This window comes from Urocitellus parryii, chromosome 2 (assembly GCF_045843805.1).
Source record: "Urocitellus parryii isolate mUroPar1 chromosome 2, mUroPar1.hap1, whole genome shotgun sequence".
In the NCBI taxonomy this organism is placed as follows: Eukaryota; Metazoa; Chordata; class Mammalia; order Rodentia; family Sciuridae; genus Urocitellus; species Urocitellus parryii.
In genome coordinates, this window is record NC_135532.1 from 200,914,099 (window position 1) to 200,927,454 (window position 13,356).

Here is a 13,356-nt window from a genome sequence, read left to right on the forward strand (position 1 = left end):
GCTAATAAGGGTTCTAACACTAGTGTAATAATTAGGGTCATCACACAGCAGTGGCAGTGGTGATTTGTAGTGGAGGGTGTTCATTTCAGTAGATATGGAATTTGCAGGAATTGTTAATTTGGAAGCATCTAGAAAGGCTTCATGGAGGAGGAGGGGTTTTTGCTTATTAGGTTGCATTGGGGAAAAGCACTCAGAGCAGCGCCTGGCATGTAGTGAGCACTCATTGAATGCTGGCTGTTACTGTTGCTCTTGCCATCACCAGCTGGGCCTAGATGAATGGGAAGGATTATAATAAACAGACTTGAATGAGGAGGATATTCTTGGCTGGGTAATGACATGATTTGCTATGAATATGTGGCATTTATTCTGAAATCATGAGCCTAGCCTAGGCCCTCTGCTGTTACATGCGTGGCTCCTTTGAGTCCTGTAGATGGTAACAAAACTATTCTTTCAATATGATAGAGAATGCTGGATTTATGCCTGATCTTTATTAGTTAGTCTAATTTTGGTTACTATTAACATATTTGTTTACTTATAAAGATTTTGCTAATCTTCACTAAGGTTTTAGATTCTTATTTTTTTTCCCCAATAGGAACATCGGAATTTGCCTTTTATGTGTGAGCTGAGATATCTATTTGCACTTCTTGTTGGTACCAAAAGGAAATACGTTGATCCATCAAGAGCAGTTGAAATTCTTAAGGATGCCTTCAAGTCAAATGACTCACAGCAGGTAGATTTCTTGTACTGTTTTATTTAAGCTGATCTGTCCTTCAGCAATTTTTACTAGAATATGTAATAACTTAGAATTGGTTGTTCAGCTTTATTACAAATAACCTGGAGTCATTTAAAACATGGTTTATTTGGAAGATTTACTTTTAAATTAACCAAAGGAAAGTGATCTTGGAAGTGTCAAGAAAAGTGAAGTTGTGATTTATATTATAATTGAAGATGATAAGGGAAAACAGTGGATAAAATGAAGAATGTTCACTTGTGATTAAAATAATCTCAACAAATTTGTGACAACCCAGTGTCAGTATAGTATACATGCTTTTGAAGTTGCTGTTTTTGCTGTTAGGAGGTTAATTTTTCTTTACTCAGAAAATGTTTTTGAAAGAAATTGACTTTTTATTGTTTAAATAGTGTTATCCTAGTAGATATTTATCCATTTGTTAAAAATACTATGGAGGATTTTTCATGTAGAAATATAAAATATCTGGAAAAAAACAATATTTTCTCACATTGAGAAGTCAGAGCAATTAAGGAAAACAAAAAGGAATGAAAAGGTGGTAGGGGTAACAAGCACTGAAAAAGATAGTAGTGCTGAAGCAAAAGGCAGATGATTAAATAATATTTGAGAAGAGGCTTAAAAAGCCACTTTTTTTTTTTTTTTTTGTAGTGTACTTTTTATAGTCCTTGGATCTATGTCTGTGTCAATATGTGGAAAGGGAATTTAGAGACAGGCTCTGAGAAATTCTGTTACTGTGTTTCTAGTCTGCCTGCCGGCTTGGCCTGTTGACACCCTCTACGTCTTTTTAAAATAACACCTTGTATGGCAATTATAAGCAGACAAAAAGGGTCTCACATCCAGTTTTCTTCTGTTGATTTTTTTCTTTTTTGAAACCATTTCTAACAATGACCTGTTTGGTTCAGCATCATTTCATCTGTGCTATGTACTGTGTTATATACTCTCATGTTACATGCACATAACACAGAAGCCAAAAGAAATGGCTGGATCTAATCCCAAACCTCCATTTTAAGGACACTTCTGAATATTTTTTACTTATGTATTCATTCATTCTTTTATTTCAGTTGCATTCTTTTCTTTTTTAGTATGTATACTTTCTTCTCCAGTGACTTTTAATATATAGTTACATTTTGACACATTACAGATTAATTCTATTAAATTCTTTTTTATCCGGAATTAACTTTTTCCCTTGTTTTCCTTGTTTACTTGTTTACTTCCTTCTTTTTGATGCTTTCCACAGATATGTAGTAGTATTTGAGTGTCTTTTCATATTTAAAGATGACACAACATATACACTTTTTGAGCCATACATAGTTGGGGCTTTCCAGTTTGAGTTAAGAGTCCAAATGGAAACAGCTCTGCTGTTACATGCTCCTGAATGCTGCAGTATGAATGTTTTTGCTTTGAGTTGACTGACTAGTTTTCTCGCTGTTGATTCTTTTATCTCTTTTAAAGTAGAGGCATGTCAGTTCAAGTTGATAGAGGTTTGATTCTCTTCTGTTCCCATAAACTCTTGACTCTGAAGTATATATAATGACTAAGTGGAATACATCTATAGTGACATGTCCATCATCCTTAGTTTGAAAAAGTGAATATTTACTTGAATTTTACATTTTTCCTAAATGTTTAAATTACATATTTTGAAATATTTAAGGGTCTTTATGGGAGACCTTTTGGATATGCAGTAGTACTGTCAATTTTAATCATTCTTTTGTTTTAGTTTACAAGTACTAATAATGAAATAATAAAGATCTAGTTTTATTTTCTTTTGGTGAAAGTTAGATTGATTGCTAAAAAGGGGATTCACTTCTACCAAAAGACTTGAGAAAAATAGGAAACTTTTTCATTCCTTATTAATATAATTGTCAAGATAAGTAAAGTTATAGAAAATTATGGACATTACTTTAAGGGTTAGATTAGTTTCCTAGGACCGCTCTAACAAATCATCAGAAACCGGGGGCTTTAAAAAAAAAAAGAAAGAAAGAAAGAAAGAAAGAAAGAAAGAAAGAAAGAAAGGAAGGAAGGAAGGAAGGAAGGAAAGAAAAAGGAAAATTGTTATTTCATTATAGAGGCCGGAGATCCCAAATAAAGGTTCTGGCAGAGCCATGTACCCTGCAGCAGTTCTAGGGGGAAATCCTTCCTTGCCTCTACCAATTCCTGGTGACTCCTGGTGTCCCTTGGGTTGTGGCAGGATAGCTTCAGTTTCTGTCTGTCTTTGAATGTCCTTTTACCTGGAGGGTCTGTGTCGTGTCTTCTGTTTCTCACAGGAATATCCATTCTAAAAATCTAATGATTTAGAATCTACTCTTACTACCATTATCTTATCTTGAGATTCTTAATTATACCTACAAAGACCCATATTCCTTATTCTGAGGTTTTAAACAATTATATAATTTGCTGGGCCACTGTATATGATGTGAGTGTATGTAACTGGATTTTTGTGGTAGTGTAGCTAGCCTTCTCTAACTGTGTTTCTGGAGCAATTTACTTAAGCAGTTAACTTCTAGATGTTAGTGCCAATATTTTTCAGGTCAATATATTGACTTAGACTCTCTTCAAAAAGTCTAGCTGGAAAAATATATAATAGTTCATTTTATAGTTGAGGCTGTTTAGATAAGTAAAGGCAGGTGTCCTGTGCTGATTCATCTGTTTTTGTGCAGTCTTAGTAGGGTTGTTTTATTTTCTTCCCTTACGTTCTTTGTGAACCTGTTCCTCTGTCTTCCAGCTAATGTTGTTCAAAGAGTTATGGTAGTAGATTAGTACATTTGCCACCACATATTCTTACTTTTCTATGTTAGGAGAGATCAAAGAAAGAGGTGTCAAAATTGACATATGTACTGGATCTGAATGGAGTATCAGTTTGAAGTTCATAGGATCATGAACTCTGGTGAGGAGTTAGTGGTTAGTTGGACTTAATTTCTTGAAGTAAACAAGTCTTCTAGTACAGGTGGCTGTGGCTTTAAAAAGTTGTATGTATTAGTTGAATTAAAAAACTGAATTCTGATGCTTCATAAAATGAAGAACCTTTGGTAATATGAGTTTCATTTTACAAAGACTCACTTCGGAGTTCCATTGGGCATGCTTTTATGTGTGTGTGTGTATGTATGTGTGTATACATCCATACACACATATGTATTTTTTTCTCCTAAATTGAAACCTAGTAACAATGATTGTGTTTTTGTTCCCTCAAGTTATGAATTCATACCCTTAAATGTTAAATTACCAGTGTTCATTGGAATTGGTGATACTTTTGTGAGGAGTTGTTATTATACATTTCAGTGACTGGCTATAGGTTTTATGTTGCAAAAGTTATTATTTTTATTAGTAGGCTAAAATATCAACAAGACTTTTTTCTTTCCACAGCAAGATGTGAGCGAGTTTACACACAAATTATTAGATTGGTTAGAAGATGCCTTCCAAATGAAAGCTGAAGAGGAGACGTAAGTTACCATAAAGTTTAGTGATGGGAATTTAGGAGGTGAATGAATAGGACTTGACTTTTTCTCATATGTATTCCATGTCAACAAAGAAACAGGAAACCAAGATAAACTTGTGGAAGTCCCAATATTATCTGTGTTATTGATAACCTGGAATTTATTGCAAATTTTGAGTTGCTTTCATTTTCTAATATAAGATCAGAATTTTGTCAGGAAGAGCTACAAAGTGGTTCCTGAGAGAGCCAGTCTTACATACCCAGTTCTTTTTCTTAGATTCAAAGATCATTTGTCATAAGGAGTAGTGGTAAAGTAATGGGTTAATGGTGGAGAAATTAAAAAGACTTTACTCTGATAAAGTTTTTTCACATGGCAACCTGTGTACAGGAGTATAAACTTTCTCCTCAGTATCCTCTACTACTTATTCTTTATCCCTTAGGTTTAACTATTAAAACCTTGGTTATTTAAAATATTTTACTGGCTTCCTTGAAAGAGAAGTCAGTACTTTTAGGGCAAACCTTTCCCTACCCTCATTAGGCCATTCTCCAAATATCAACCGTTTGTTCCTTAATTTTTTTTCTTGGAACACCAGTGGACTATTTAGATTGTCATCACAGGCTCTGACACGAACCTTACCAGATTTAGTTATATGTAGAATACGTAGAACACAGAAATCCCACGCCTAAAATTCTCTTCTGTTTCTTTTTTCCTGTTTTCAAATTATGGATACTCTTACAGCCCAGTAAAGTTCATGGTAACATGATATGCAATGAGATTAAGGTTCAAGATATTCTAGTCATGCAGTATTAATAACGAAGAGATGCTTCTGAACTTTAATATAGATGCTCCCCCACTTTGCTGCCAAAATCCATGGAAATACTAAGCTTCCATTATCACATCCCTTTTTTAATGTAAAATTTGAGAAGTTAGAAATCAGAGTATTTTGTCCTGTAATTGCAAGTCACATAAAGAAGATAACTCATTTCCCAGCTTCTTATTTTGTATCATCTTAGCTATAAGCATGTCATTCTATGCCTGAACAGAGTTTTGATTCTAATCTGAAGCCTGTAATCATTTATACATATGTAGTCCTTCTGTGCTTCACATGTTGAATTGCACATACCTTAATTTTACATTTCAGACATGTGCCTTAATTTTAGATTTCAGAGCATTGTTAGGATACATATGATTAACCCTAGTCTCTTACCTTGTTACCAAAGATTGTAGCAGAAACTTAGCTCAGACAATTATGTTAATTTCACTTCCATCAGGATGCTAGTCATTGAAGGCCAGTTGACAGCAGACAGCTCTCTTAACTTAAACTAAATTGAAAGAAGTTACTCAAGAGAATAATCTGGTTCCAAGTATATAATATCTGAGGTGACAGAATTCCACTCATTGCAAATTGTCTATCACGTAATATGGCATTTGAGTTCTACTTTCCTCCTAGACTATTTAGAAGTTTATGATGTGGCAATTTGGACCAGTAAGTGTCCTTCATTTTTGTCCATGAAACTCTTAAGTTGCATTTTCCTTGGGAGCTCCACTTTGTCCTTTGTCATTGCTGCAATGAATGAACACTTTGTCTGATAACTCATTTTTGTGCCATGATGGCTACCAGTACTGCTGTGCAATTGTTTGGGCCTGTGAACCCTCCCTCTAAGGTTGATCTGTCTTCTCTTTTATTTTAGTTTCATCTGGAAAATCTCCCCGTAAGATTCCTGAACTGAATTTGCTTTTGCTGTTTCTGAAACCTAACTCCCAGCATCCCATGAAGATCATTATCTCTTTGATATATGTTTTCCTTACATTCTGAATGTACTAAGCTTTGAGTATATTTCTTTCTGTTACACCTTTTTCTGGGTGTTCGTGTATGTGTTATAGTATGTAAGTGTATATATGTATAGCTACATTTATATGTCTTATAAATGTGTGCGTATGAATATGTGTATGGTGTGTGTGTGTGCGCGAGTGTGCATGCACACTTGTTTTTCTCCTTTCTTTTAGGCAGAGTTGGCTTAAATTTTTGACAGCTATATCATGCAGAACAATCCCTTCTTGGTGGATATGAAGATCTTCTTGTTCTTTGACTTTGATTCTTGCTTATACTTTGGCTTTTTCCTTGCTTATACCTATTCTTTTGTTAGGTACTTCATAATTTAGGTTAGTGAAATCTGAGTTCGGATATCCAAATTATCTAGTATTCAGACACACTCTGTCTGTCTTCACCTCTCTTGGTTGGTGAATTCCACCAGGGTTACTGTACTCTTAGACCAAGAAAACAACCTTGTACAGAATTACTCTGTGGTTATTCACTCTGGCTTAAAGCTCACATTTCTTATACTTTTCCTTAGAGATCTAATGTTAAAAATCCTTTGCACATGTTCCACTAAGAGTATGAATAATACCTGTGTTCCCATCTATGATAACTGAATCTCCTTGAGGTACTCTCAGTACTTATTTGAATGTTTTACCCTGGAATTCATAGTTTTTACTCTCAGATCTTACCACATTTTCTGTAAGTATTTTATAAAGTGTCCTTTCTCCAGTACATGACTTCCCAATTGCTTTTTGTGTCTATTGCTTCCAGTTTACTGTTTCTGAACTCTTATTCCATCTGAAGGGGTAAGTGTATTTTGATTGTTCAGATCTTGCTTCCTTATCTGTTTACTTCTTGTGATGTATTTTTGGGTCCTCATCACCCCTTTTCCCCATATTTTTACGTTTGTGCATATTGGGATTATGTTGTACATAATGGTGGGATTTGATGTTACATATTCCTACATTCACACAATATCAGAGTGTAATTTGACAAATATCATTTTTTATTATTTCCCCTCCCCTCCCTTTCCTTTCCCTTCCCTTCCCTTCCCTTCCTTTTCCTCCCTTTCCTCTGTTCTCCCAATGTCCCTTTGATTGTCATGAGATGCCTAGCCATCTTTCTTTTTCTGTCTCCTCTCTAGCTTTCACATATGAGAGAAAACATGAACGTTGACTTTCTTAGTTTGGCTTATTTTGTATAACATAATGTATAACACAAAACCATCCATTTTCTTGCAAATTACATAATTTCATTTTTCTTTATGGCTGAGTAAAATTTCATTGTGTGTATATATTGCATTTTCTTAATCCATTTATCTATTGCCAGACACTTAGGCTGGTTCCATAGTTGGGCTATTGTGAATTCTGCTGCTATAAACATGGATATGCATATATCACTATAGTATGGTGACTTTAATTTTTTAGGATGAAGATGAGGGAGTGGTATTGCTAGGTTTATTGGTTCTATTCCTAATCTTTTGAGGAACGTCCATACTGACTTCCATAGTGATTGTACTAATTTATAATCCCAACAGCAGTGTAAAAGTTTTCCTTTTTCTCCACATCTTCTCCAGCATTTATTATGGTTATTTTTATTTTTAATATTGCAGATTGAACTTAGGGGCACTTTACCACTGAGCTGTATCCTCAGCCTCTTCCTGCCTTTTTAAAAACATTTTGAGACAGGTGTCCTTAAGTTGCTTAGGGCTTCACTAAATTGCTGAGGCTGGCCTTGAACTTTCAGTCCTCCTGCCTCACCCTTCTGAACTGCTAGGATTATTGGCATATGCCACCATGCAGGGTTTGCTGTTTGCATTCTTGATGGTTGCCATTCTGATTATAGGGAGATTCATTGGCCATTTATGTTTCTTTAGAGAAGTGTGTGTTTAGTTCATTGCCCCTTTTACTAATTGGTTTTTTTTAAAATGTTGTTTTTTGAATTCTTTATATATTCTAGATGTGAATTGTCTGTCAGAAGAATAGCTAGCAAAGATTTTCTTCCATTACATAGGTTCTCTTTTCACATTCCTAATTGTTTTCTTTGCAATGTAGAAACTTTTTAACTTGATACCATTGCATTGATTAACTCTTGGCATTATTTCCTGATCTTCAGGGGTCCTATTGAGAAAGTTGTTGCCTGCATCTTTATGGTGAAGTGTTGACCCTGTCTGTATTCTCTTCTAGGAATTTTATGGTTTCTAGTATAATTCCTAGATCTTTGATCAATTTCAAGTTGATTTTTGTTCAGGGTAAGAGATAAGGGTCTATTTTCATTTTTTTACATATGGATAACCAGTTCTCCTAACACTATTTATAGTAACTGCAACAGCATGAATGCTTGGGCAGGAGTTATATAAACCAAATTGTTCTAAAAATACAGTTCATGAGCTGGGATTGTGGCTCAGCAGTACAATGCTCGCCTAGCACCTGGGAGGCCCTGGGTTCGATCCTTAGTACCACATAAAGATTAAAAAATAAAATAAAAAAGCATTGTGTCCAACTACAACTAAAAGTAATAAATAAATTTAAAAAAAATACAGTTCATTAAAAGAAAGTAAGATGTGATAGGGAGGTAAAAGAAAGTTTAGAATGTCCAAAATGTGAATAGAGAGAATGCAGAAGAGGTGTAGCAAGTGATGAGTATAGAAAGAAGAGAAAAAAATAGAAAAAAAAAAGAGAGAAAGAGGGAAGAAGAGAATCTTACTGTTTGTGGGACAAAATAGGAAAGAGGAGTGAACAAAAGAAAACCAAAATAAACAAAAATGCTAATTCTTAAAAGACAAGACAAGGAATAATAACTATCCTAAAAAATGCTAAAAATGAAGAAAAAGAAACAAATATGTATACTTATATGTTCATGGCTACATATAAATGATTAAAATATATAGGTGGTACGTTTACATTTACCTGAAAGGGAAGAGCCCACCAAGTATTTTGAATAGCACTAAAGATCAACCAGTGCTAATTCGATTATTGTAAGGATTAAGTGAAGGATTTACTACCATTATTCTAAATATTAAATGATGACCCATATAATGCATTTACCCAGAGGCACACAGTATCCCCCTGCCCTTTTCAAAAACAGTGCTTCACAAGTCAAGTTGTATTCATTGAAATACATAATTAATGAATAATTTTGTATATGCGACTACAGCACACATTTTATACAATAAGGCCAAGACCAACTTTGTCTTTCAGGGCCATATAGTACAAACCTAAAAAGTTAATTTAAAAATTGTTAATTTTTTTTGTTTCAAGCAAAAATAAAAATAAAAACAAACCTCACATGTTAAAAAATTTGGGAAATTAACAAAAGACTAATTTGCTAGCAACATGAAACTTGAGAAAAGGATGAGGTAGCTTTGAGTTCCTCTGACTGATATGGTGTTTTTGTCCTTCCTTGGTAAGAGCCATTGTTTTTAGATTTTATACACTGTTTTATGTATATGTAGGAAGAACTTTCTAAAATTTGGTAGAAATCTGTACTGATTAAAAGACTTCCCAAGAAGTCTATGTAACCTTATATTTTAGTCATAAATTGCAAGACTGAAATGTGTGACAACAGAATGAGGAAGCTCATCATGAACACAGGCTATCAGGTTATCTTCTAAATCTGTTTCATGCAGTAGCTCTTATTATCCCCTATAACAGTGTCATGAGGTTCTTAGTTGAGAGAAGAAATGGAAGAATAAGTTTAAGTACTTTGCCTAAGGTCATATGATAAATAACAGAGCCATGTGTGGTGATAGCCTCATCAATGAAATGTTATCATCTTGTCATGTATTTTAATGTTTTCTCTATTATTTGTAGATACAAAAATTATAAGTACTTTTGTATTTTTTAATATGCTTTAGGGATGAAGAGAAGCCAAAGAACCCTATGGTAGAATTGTTTTATGGAAGATTCCTAGCCGTGGGAGTCCTTGAAGGTACAGTTACATGTTTGCTTTTCATTAAATAAAAGAGATGTTGTTATCCATTAGTTTGATTGTCTTGATAGTGACTCTTTATTTGTGGAATGATTTTTACTTTTAATTTTACTTACTGTCTGAAAGTCTCTTTTATATTGCTCCTACCAATCATTTTTACACAGAGCACAGAATTGAAAGAAAAGGTACAAAGTGCATTTTCACATGCTAATTGGTAGTTCATCTTATGCTTATGTTCTTTCCACTGAGAGAGCTTCTTTTATGCTGGGAGTTATTGAAATGAAGAAATTTATGGGATACTAGGGAACTGACATGACACTCAAAAAGTTTCAGATATTTGAACATTTTAGATTTGGGATTTTCAGATTGGAGATGCTTTGTTGGTAATGTCTACGTAAATATTCCAAAATTGAAAACACTTCTGGTCCTAAGCATTTTAGGTAAGGTATATGTAGCATGTGATGGAGTATTCATGCCAGGCTTGGTATGATGCTCAGTTTTTAAGTTTTCCTTTTTAAATTTTTTTTTAATATTGAAAGCTGAATTTAGCAACTTAGCATAGAGTGTTGCAGGATTCTCATTTTCTGAGTGATTATGAAATTATTTAGATTCTAGTTTTCAAGAAAGGATTCAGGGCTGGGGATGTGGCTCAAGCGGTAGCGTGCTCGCCTGGCATGCGTGCGTCCTGGGTTCGATCCTCAGCACCACATACAAAGATGTTGTGTCCACCGAAAACTAAAAAATAAATATTAAAAATTCTCTCTCTCTCTCTCTCTCTCTCTCTCTCTCTCTCTCTCTCTAAAAAAAAAAAAGAAAGGATTGAATTCTGCTTTTTGAAAAATATGTTAAGAATGTTAATATTCATTCTATGCTAGATAACCTATTCCTTAAAATTTGGGAGTAGCTGGTTTTCTTAAAAACGGTAAAGGAATCAGACTCATTTAGATACATCTTTAAGTCCCAAACCATAAGGGAAAAACTACTCTTCAAAAATAGTTTTTCTCATATCACCCAGGCCATCAACTTTTGAAAGTTAGTTTTTCTGGATCACCCAAAGTATAAAATTTGGACAATTGTTTTTCCTTCACATTCTTAAGTAGTAGATTCCCATGAAATTATGTTTGAAGTTGATAATTAGGCATAAAAGGAAGTTTCTAAATCAGCTTTTAGTCAGGCATTTAAAGGGCTAGATTGAGAACATTGTTAGAACATTAGAACACTTTTGTCTACTTCAAATGCTAATGTTTATTATGTAAATTTATACAAAGTGAAATATTTTACACAGTATTACAGTTATACTATTCTGATTTTATGTGAAGTAGAACACTATCTGCAGCGGTGAATAGATTCAATCAGGTTGAGACTAGGCACTGTATCTAATATGCTATGTGAGTGCTTCTACTTGTGTTACATTAGGTCTTACAACTGATTGTTATTAAGCCCAATGTGGTTGCACATGCCTATAATCCCAGCAACTCAGGAGGCTGATGCAGGAGGATCCCAAGTTTGAGGCCAGCCTTAACAGTGAGACCCTGTCACAAAATAGAAATAAAAAGTTCTGGGAATAAGTAAATAATTCAGTGGAAGACTGCAATTCTCAGCACAGTAAAAAACAAAACAAAAACAAAAAAAGGTCATTGTTTTTAGAATGCTTAGTTTGTCAATCAGTATTGAAATTTTTGTACTTGGTATCAGTAAGTTGCTCAAAGCTATTGTGCTAAATAAATGTGGCCTTAATATGTTTCCATTTGGACTCCGTTGCAATAAAAGATAGTTTACTTATAGAGCATTTTTCTTATCATTTTTACACTATTACATCATTTTTACATTGTTATTTCCCTAAAATTTTATTTTGGACCATTGCTTCTCCTTCCGGATGATTTTGGGTTTGTTTGCTAAAACACTTCCACTGCAAACCTTCCTCAATGTTTTGAGAACTTCTAGTTCATCGACCTTTGCATTCCATTCCTCTTGGCCCTGGTCCGTACTTACTTCACTTCCTTCCTTGTCCATCTGTACACGTGGAAAAATAAGAATTCATACCCCATTTGAATCAAGTGTATGATATGTCAAGATCATTGTAATGTTTTGAGCAACTAAAAAAAAAAAAAAGATCACTCTTGTAGGCACCTAAAATGGTCTTATCTCCACTCCTTTGTGGTCCCTGATTATTCTCTGACCCTCATTAAACTATTTATATTTTCTCTTCAGGTACTGAGTACTTAATGTTGCTGTGTAAAAGTCAACTGCTAGTCAGTTAAAACAGAGCATGGATTAGTAGTGATTGTGCAGAAGTGAAACCTTGGACAAGGTGCCTGGGAGAGCCAACTGAGCTTCAGTGGTCTCATATCTGCAACCCCACCTGGCAATGTTATTGGCTTTGTGTAATCACTGATCTCTGTCCTGTTTTCTGCAGTAACTATTTTCATCTTTTCCACTTACCTCCTTTCCACTCACCTTTTTCTCTTCATTCTCTTAGAAATGTATCACCTCAGATTTCAAGGATTTACTGTAAAACTGATGAAATGTAATTAAAATGGGTTCTACTCAAGACTCTGAGTTTATATCTGTTTGTTATTTTGTATTGTATTTCTTAACCACTGCCCCAGATACAGGAGCTTCAGGATTCATCACCACCTCTACCATATTCTTTTTATCTGTCTCACCAAATAATAAAGGAAATATTGTTTTATATAAAGAACATTGTTATATGTGTTTAGAATTCCATCTTTCTATGCTTTCTCTTAGACCTTACTCCGTAATCTCACTTTTTCTTAGTATCTTTCACTTCTTCGTCTTCTCTGTCTTTATTACCAGTATTTATATACATTCTGATATCTCATATCTTACCATTAAAAAAAAAAAAAGAAGAAGAATTCCTTCTCATACTTTTCCCCCAGAATCCCCTTTCATTCCTATTTGGAGTTAAGCTACCTAAGAATGATGTTTGCTTCCCTGTTTACTTCTCATTTACTCAATCCTTTCTGCTTTAGCTCCTGAGCTCACAGCTTCTCTAAAAGGGATCTATGGTTATTGATGTTCTACATACGGTACTTCTTAAGCCATGCTTATAGTTTGTCTGTGTATCTAAAGTCCTTGGGACTCAGCTTAGTTCCTATTTTCTTGCTATGTCATTCTTAAGCAATTGCATCCACTGCCTTGATTTATAGTCAGTAAACACCTCTCCAGCTATTCATATCTTCAGACAAGACTGTTAATAGTTACAGATTCATATATCCAGCTCTCCTTTCACATTAAAGTCTCAATGGACCATTCTGAATCAGTGATTTCCATGACTGCTTCAAAACAACTGTTAAAGGTTTTTTGTTGCTGTTGTTCTCCCTTTGGTAGTGCTGCTTTCAGCTCATAAAATCAATCTGACTCTTCATGCTAGGAATCTAAGTGTCATTATTGATAAATTCCTTGTT

The 13,356-nt window shown here is 34.3% G+C and overlaps 1 protein-coding gene across 3 annotated transcripts in view; it reads left to right on the forward strand.

Annotated features, from left to right (window-relative positions):
- The window catches only part of Usp25 (ubiquitin specific peptidase 25), a 137,862-nt gene that overhangs the window by 64,779 nt on the left and 59,727 nt on the right, over positions 1 to 13,356 (forward strand). For all 3 annotated transcript variants that reach the window (XM_026411960.2, XM_026411967.2, XM_026411974.2), the window contains 3 exons: positions 593 to 730; positions 4,109 to 4,185; positions 9,855 to 9,928. In XM_026411960.2, coding sequence (XP_026267745.1) covers positions 593 to 730; positions 4,109 to 4,185; positions 9,855 to 9,928 — 289 coding nt within the window. The remainder of the gene's footprint in view (positions 1 to 592; positions 731 to 4,108; positions 4,186 to 9,854; positions 9,929 to 13,356) is intronic.